Consider the following 11,790-nt stretch of genomic DNA (forward strand, 5'->3'; position numbering starts at 1 on the left):
ACACACACACACCACTGTACACACACACACCACTGTACACACACACACCACTGTACACACACACACACACCACTGTACACACACACACACAACTGTACACACACACACACACACACACCTGTACACACACACACACCTGTACACACACACACACCTGTACACACACACACACCTGTACACACACACACCTGTACACACACACACACCTGTACACACACACACACACACAACTGTACACACACACACACAACTGTACACAACTGTACACACACAACTGTACACACACACACAACTGTACACACACACACAACTGTACACACACACACACACAACTGTACACACACACACACAACTGTACACACACACACACACAACTGTACACACACACACACACAACTGTACACACACACACACACAACTGTACACACACACACACAACTGTACACACACACACAACTGTACACACACAACTGTACACACACACACACAACTGTACACACACACACACACACAACTGTACACACACACACACACAACTGTACACACACACAACTGTACACACACACACACACAACTGTACACACACACACACACACACAACTGTACACACACACACACAACTGTACACACACACACACAACTGTACACACACACACACAACTGTACACACACACACCTGTACGTACACACACACACACACAACTGTACGTACACACACACCTGTACACACACACCTGTACACACACACCTGTACACACACACCTGTACACACACAACTGTACACACACAACTGTACACACACACACAACTGTACACACAACTGTACACACACACACACACAACTGTACACACACACAACTGTACACACACACACACACAACTGTACACACACACACAACTGTACACACACACACCACTGTACACACACACACACACCACTGTACACACACACACACACACCACTGTACACACACACACACACCACTGTACACACACACACACACCACTGTACACACACACACACACAAACTGTACACACACACACACCACTGTACACACACACACACCACTGTACACACACACACCACTGTACACACACACACACCACTGTACACACACACACACCACTGTACACACACACACACACCACTGTACACACACACACACCACTGTACACACACACACACCACTGTACACACACACACCACTGTACACACACACACACACACACCACTGTACACACACACACCACTGTACACACACACACCACTGTACACACACACACAACTGTACACACACACACACACACACACAACTGTACACACACACACAACTGTACACACACACACCACTGTACACACACACACACCACTGTACACACACACACACCACTGTACACACACACACACCACTGTACACACACACACACCACTGTACACACACACACACACCACTGTACACACACACACACCACTGTACACACACACACACCACTGTACACACACCTGTACACACACACACACACACCTGTACACACACACACACAACTGTACACACACACACACAACTGTACACACACACACACCTGTACACACACACACCTGTACACACACACACCTGTACACACACACACACACACCTGTACACACACCTGTACACACACACACCTGTACACACACACACCTGTACACACACACACCTGTACACACACACACCTGTACACACACACACACACACAACTGTACACACACACACAACTGTACACACACACACACAACTGTACACACACACACAACTGTACACACACACACACCTGTACACACACACACACAACTGTACACACACAACTGTACACACACACACACAACTGTACACACACACACAACTGTACACACACACACAAACTGTACACACACACACAACTGTACACACACACAACTGTACACACACACACCTGTACACACACACACACACCTGTACACACACCTGTACACACACACACCTGTACACACACACACACACCTGTACACACACCTGTACACACACACACCTGTACACACACACACACCTGTACACACACACACACACTGTACACACACCTGTACACACACACACCTGTACACACACACACACTGTACACACACACACCTGTACACACACACACCTGTACACACACACACCACTGTACACACACACACCACTGTACACACACACACCACTGTACACACACACACACCACTGTACACACACACCACTGTACACACACACACTGTACACACACACACACACCACTGTACACACACACCACTGTACACACACACCACTGTACACACACACCACTGTACACACACACACACACACCACTGTACACACACACACACACCACTGTACACACACACACACACCACTGTACACACACACACACCACTGTACACACACACACACCACTGTACACACACACACACCACTGTACACACACACACACCACTGTACACACACACCACTGTACACACACACACACAACCACTGTACACACACACACAACCACTGTACACACACACACAACCACTGTACACACACACACAACCACTGTACACACACACACACCACTGTACACACACACACACCCACTGTACACACACCTGTACACACACACACCTGTACACACACACACACACCTGTACACACACACACACACCACTGTACACACACACACACCACTGTACACACACACACACCACTGTACACACACACACACCACTGTACACACACACACACCACTGTACACACACACACACCACTGTACACACACACACACCACTGTACACACACACCACTGTACACACACACACACAACCACTGTACACACACACACAACCACTGTACACACACACACACCCACTGTACACACACACAACTGTACACACACACACACAACTGTACACACACACACACACAACTGTACACACACACACAACTGTACACACACACACACCACTGTACACACACACCACTGTACACCACACACCACTGTACACCCACACCCACACCACTGTACACACACACCCACACCACTGTACACACACACACACACCACTGTACACACACACACACACCACTGTACACACACACACACCACTGTACACACACACACAACCACTGTACACACACACAACCACTGTACACACACACACAACCACTGTACACACACAAACCACTGTACACACACACACACACAACCACTGTACACACACACCACTGTACACACACACACAACTGTACACACACACACACACCACTGTACACACACACACCACTGTACACACACACACAACCACTGTACACACACACACACCACTGTACACACAACCACTGTACACACACACACAACCACTGTACACACACACCACTGTACACACACACACACACAACTGTACACACACACACCACTGTACACACACACACACTGTACACACACACACACACCACTGTACACACACACACACCACTGTACACACACACACACCACTGTACACACACACACACCACTGTACACACACACACACCACTGTACACACACACACACCACTGTACACACACACCACTGTACACACACACACACCACTGTACACACACACACACACCACTGTACACACACACACACCACTGTACACACACACACACCACTGTACACACACACACACCACTGTACACACACACACACCACTGTACACACACACACACCACTGTACACACACACACAACCACTGTACACACACACACACCACTGTACACACACACACAACCACTGTACACACACACACAACCACTGTACACACACACACAACCACTGTACACACACACACCACTGTACACACACACACACACCACTGTACACACACACACCACTGTACACACACACACACCACTGTACACACACACACACCACCACACACACCACTGTACACACACACACACACACCACTGTACACACACACACCACTGTACACACACACACACACACACACACACCACTACACACACACACACCACTGTACACACACACACACACACACACACACACACACACTGTACACACACACACACCACTACACACACACACACCACTGTACACACACACACACACACACACACACCACTGTACACACACACACACCACTGTACACACACACACACCACTGTACACACACACACACACCTGTACACACACACACCTGTACACACACCTGTACACACACACACACCTGTACACACACACACACCTGTACACACACACACACCTGTACACACACACACACCTGTACACACACACACACACACAACTGTACACACACACACACAACTGTACACACACACACAACTGTACACACACACACACCACTGTACACACACACACACCACTGTACACACACACACAACTGTACACACACACACAACCACTGTACACACACACACACCACTGTACACACACACACACCACTGTACACACACACACACAACCACTGTACACACACACACACAACCACTGTACACACACACACACAACCACTGTACACACACACACAACTGTACACACACACACCACTGTACACACACACACACACCACTGTACACACACACACACACCACTGTACACACACACACACCACCACACACACCACCACACACACCACTGTACACACACACACCACTGTACACACACACACACACACACCACTGTACACACACACACACCACTGTACACACACACACACCACTGTACACACACACACACCACTGTACACACACACACCTGTACACACACACACCTGTACACACACACAACTGTACAAACACACACACACACAACTGTACACACACACACACACAACTGTACACACACACACACACAACTGTACACACACACACACACAACTGTACACACACACACCTGTACACACACACACACACCTGTACGTACACACACACACAACTGTACGTACACACACACCTGTACACACACACCTGTACACACACACCTGTACACACACACCTGTACACACACCTGTACACACACACACAACTGTACACACACAACTGTACACACACAACTGTACACACACACACAACTGTACACACACACACAACTGTACACACACACACACCACTGTACACACACACACCACTGTACACACACACACACCACTGTACACACACACACCACTGTACACACACACCACTGTACACACACACACACACACACCACTGTACACACACACACACACACACACCACTGTACACACACACACACCACTGTACACACACACACACACCACTGTACACACACACACACACCACTGTACACACACACACCACTGTACACACACACACACCACTGTACACACACACACACACCACTGTACACACACACACACACCACTGTACACACACACACACACCACTGTACACACACACACACCACTGTACACACACACACACCACTGTACACACACACACCACTGTACACACACCTGTACACACACACACACACACACCTGTACACACACACACACACACACCTGTACACACACACACCTGTACACACACACACCTGTACACACACACACACACACCTGTACACACACACACACCACTGTACACACACACACACACCACTGTACACACACACACACACACACAACTGTACACACACACAACTGTACACACACACAACTGTACACACACACACAACTGTACACACACACACACAACTGTACACACACACACACAACTGTACACACACACACACACAACTGTACACACACACACACACAACTGTACACACACACACAACTGTACACACACACACAACTGTACACACACACACAACTGTACACACACACACAACTGTACACACACACACAACTGTAGACACACCTGTACACACACACACCTGTACACACACACACCTGTACACACACACACCTGTACACACACACACCTGTACACACACACACCTGTACACACACACACCTGTACACACACACACCTGTACACACACACACACCACTGTACACACACACACACCACTGTACACACACACACACCACTGTACACACACACACACACACTGTACACACACACACACCACTGTACACACACACACACACAACTGTACACACACACAACTGTACACACACACAACTGTACACACACACAACTGTACACACACACACACACAACTGTACACACACACACACAACTGTACACACACACACACACACACAACTGTACACACACACACACACAACTGTACACACACACACAACTGTACACACACACACAACTGTACACACACACACACAACTGTACACACACACACAACTGTACACACACACACACAACTGTACACACACAACTGTACACACACACAACTGTACACACACACACAACTGTACACACACACACACAACTGTACACACACACACACAACTGTACACACACACACACAACTGTACACACACACACACAACTGTACACACACACACACAACTGTACACACACACACCTGTACACACACCTGTACACACACACCTGTACACACACACACCTGTACACACACACACCTGTACACACACACACACCACTGTACACACACCACTGTACACACACCACTGTACACACACACACACCACTGTACACACACACACACCACTGTACACACACACACACCACTGTACACACACACACACACACAACTGTACACACACACACACTGTACACACACACACAACTGTACACACACAACTGTACACACACACACACAACTGTACACACACACACACAACTGTACACACACACACAACTGTACACACACACACAACTGTACACACACACACACACAACTGTACACACACACAACTGTACACACACACAACTGTACACACACACAACTGTACACACACACAACTGTACACACACACACACAACTGTACACACACACACAACTGTACACACACCTGTACACACACACACACACAACTGTACACACCTGTACACACACACACACAACTGTACACACACACACACACAACTGTACACACACACACAACTGTACACACACACACAACTGTACACACACAACTGTACACACACACACAACTGTACACACACACACAACTGTACACACACACACAACTGTACACACACACAACTGTACACACACACACACACACACAACTGTACACACACACAACTGTACACACACCTGTACACACACACACACACAACTGTACACACACCTGTACACACACACACACACAACTGTACACACAACTGTACACACACACACAACTGTACACACACACACCTGTACACACACACACCTGTACACACACAACTGTACACACACAACTGTACACACACACACACACAACTGTACACACACACACACAAACTGTACACACACACACACAAACTGTACACACACACACACTGTACACACACACACACAACTGTACACACACACACAACTGTACACACACACACAACTGTACACACACACAACTGTACACACACACACAACTGTACACACACACAACTGTACACACACACAACTGTACACACACACAACTGTACACACACACAACTGTACACACACACACACACAACTGTACACACACACCACTGTACACACACACCACTGTACACACACACACACACCACTGTACACACACACACACCACTGTACACACACACACACCACTGTACACACACACACACACACACCACTGTACACACACACACCACTGTACACACACACACCACTGTACACACACACACACACACCACTGTACACACACACACACCACTGTACACACACACACACCTGTACACACACACACACCTGTACACACACACACACCTGTACACACACACACACCTGTACACACACACACACAACTGTACACACACACACAACTGTACACACACACACAACTGTACACACACACCACTGTACACACACACACACACCACTGTACACACACACACACCACTGTACACACACACACCACTGTACACACACACACCACTGTACACACACACACCACTGTACACACACACATAACTGTACACACACACACACACCACTGTACACACACACACACCACTGTACACACACACCACTGTACACACACACACACACCACTGTACACACACACATAACTGTACACACACACACACCACTGTACACACACACCACTGTACACACACACACCACTGTACACACACACATAACTGTACACACACACACACACAACTGTACACACACACACACACAACTGTACACACACACACACACAACTGTACACACACACACACACACAACTGTACACACACACACACACCACTGTACACACACACACACACACACTGTACACACACACACACCACTGTACACACACACACACCACTGTACACACACACACAACTGTACACACACACACAACTGTACACACACACACAACTGTACACACACACACAACTGTACACACACACACAACTGTACACACACACAACTGTACACACACACAACTGTACACACACACAACTGTACACACACAACTGTACACACACACACACACAACTGTACACACACACACACAACTGTACACACACACACACACAACTGTACACACACACACACACACAACTGTACACACACACACACCACTGTACACACACACACACCACTGTACACACACACACACACTGTACACACACACACCACTGTACACACACACACACACACAACTGTACACACACACACACCACTGTACACACACACACACCACTGTACACACACACACCACTGTACACACACACACCACTGTACACACACACACACCACTGTACACACACACCACTGTACACACACACCACTGTACACACACACAACTGTACACACACACAACTGTACACACACACAACTGTACGTACACACACACACACAACTGTACACACACACACACAACTGTACACACACACACACACAACTGTACACACACACACACACAACTGTACACACACACACACACAACTGTACACACACACACACAACTGTACACACACACACACAACTGTACACACACACACACAACTGTACACACACACACAACTGTACACACAACTGTACACACAACTGTACACACAACTGTACACACAACTGTACACACACACACAAACTGTACACACACACACAAACTGTACACACACACACAACTGTACACACACACACACACAACTGTACACACACACACAACTGTACACACACACAACTGTACACACACACAACTGTACACACACACAACTGTACACACACACAACTGTACACACACACACAACTGTACACACACACACAACTGTACACACACACACACAACTGTACACACACACACAACTGTACACACACACACACAACTGTACACACACACACACAACTGTACACACACACACACAACTGTACACACACACACACAACTGTACACACACACACACAACTGTACACACACACAACTGTACACACACACAACTGTACACACACACAACTGTACACACACACAACTGTACACACACACAACTGTACACACACACAACTGTACACACACACACACAACTGTACACACACACACACAACTGTACACACACACAACTGTACACACACACACAACTGTACACACACACACAACTGTACACACACACAACTGTACACACACACACACAACTGTACACACACACACACAACTGTACACACACACACACAACTGTACACACACACACCACTGTACACACACACACACAACTGTACACACACACACACACCTGTACACACACACAACTGTACACACACACAACTGTACACACACACAACTGTACACACACACACAACTGTACACACACACACAACTGTACACACACACACACACAACTGTACACACACACACAACTGTACACACACACACAACTGTACACACACACACACACACAACTGTACACACACACACACAACTGTACACACACACACACAACTGTACACACACACACACAACTGTACACACACACAACTGTACACACACACAACTGTACACACACACAACTGTACACACACACAACTGTACACACACACAACTGTACACACACACAACTGTACACACACACACAACTGTACACACACACAACTGTACACACACACTGTACACACACACACACAACTGTACACACACACACAACTGTACACACACACACAACTGTACACACACACACACAACTGTACACACACACACCACTGTACACACACACACACAACTGTACACACACACACACAACTGTACACACACACACACAACTGTACACACACACACACACACAACTGTACACACACACACACAACTGAACACACACACACACAACTGTACACACACACACACAACTGTACACACACACACCACTGTACACACACACACCACTGTACACACACACAACTGTACACACACACACACAACTGTACACACACACACAACTGTACACACACACAACTGTACACACACACAACTGTACACACACACACAACTGTACACACACACAACTGTACACACACACACAACTGTACACACACACAAACTGTACACACACACACACACACACAACTGTACACACACACACCACTGTACACACACACACCACTGTACACACACACACACAACTGTACACACACACACACAACTGTACACACACACACAACTGTACACACACACACACAACTGTACACACACACACACAACTGTACACACACACACACCACTGTACACACACACACAACTGTACACACACACACAACTGTACACACACACACAACTGTACACACACACACACAACTGTACACACACACACAACTGTACACACACACACACAACTGTACACACACACACACAACTGTACACACACACACACCACTGTACACACACACACACCACTGTACACACACACACCTGCTTCTCTCCTCCATCATCTGTCACAGTAAGGAGTCTCTGCGCCGCACACACGGTACCGTGCCGTTACCTTCCGGTTGCTGACTGACGAGCCGGAGTACATGTAGTAGGCAATTCCAAGCACCCACAGGAAAGCGAAGCAGAGCAGAATGCGAGATTTCCTCCTCATTGTACACGCAGCAGTCCGGATCTACGCGTCCTCGCCCGCAGCGTCAGCCCCTCTCCTTCTGGCACCAACTCCTTGACTGCAACAAGGCCAGCGAGCAGGAAACAGCGAGCATCACCAGGTCAGGGGGCAAGGGTCGAGCTGCGCTCAGTCAGCCAATCACAGATCACCGAAGGGGTTGCCGGTCGGAATGGGCGGGATCAGTCGCGTCGTCATGGTTACAGTACGCCGCTGCTCGTGGTGGTGGTGCCGTGTTCTCCGTGACAGCGGGAGGCGCAGCTCTTCTCCCTGTGGCTCCAAACGGACTACACGTCTGTCCTCCTCCCTGCAGCGGGGTTTACTTCTCCCGTGGCCGCTGTTCTCCTTCGTTTATCATGGGAGTCAGTAATACAGCTGCCATGTACTCGCCAGGTCCGGAGCGGAGTCTGCCGCTGCCCCTAGTGGTCGATATTGCCTGCGGAGCGGACGCTGTATCCACAGCACGGCGACCACTCAGTGAGCTCGGCGCTGTGCCCGCATACACGGGACGCCCGCCGCCGAGCTCACTGAGCGCCGCCGTGACGTCAGCGCCACAAC

At 48.2% G+C, this 11,790-nt stretch overlaps 1 protein-coding gene across 1 annotated transcript in view; it reads right to left on the minus strand.

Moving 5' to 3' along the window:
* The window catches only part of GALNT2 (polypeptide N-acetylgalactosaminyltransferase 2), a 184,807-nt gene extending 173,425 nt beyond the window's left edge, over positions 1-11,382 (minus strand). Inside the window, exon 1 of the mRNA XM_073672816.1 lies at positions 11,119-11,382. Coding sequence (XP_073528917.1) covers positions 11,119-11,217 — 99 coding nt within the window. The 5' untranslated portion in view covers positions 11,218-11,382. The remainder of the gene's footprint in view (positions 1-11,118) is intronic.
* Positions 11,383-11,790: the final 408 nt, after the last annotated feature.

The sequence above is a fragment of the Phyllobates terribilis genome, unplaced genomic scaffold, assembly GCF_046119375.1.
Source record: "Phyllobates terribilis strain yellow unplaced genomic scaffold, ASM4611937v1 Scaffold_3__8_contigs__length_932513732, whole genome shotgun sequence".
NCBI lineage: Eukaryota > Metazoa > Chordata > Amphibia > Anura > Dendrobatidae > Phyllobates > Phyllobates terribilis.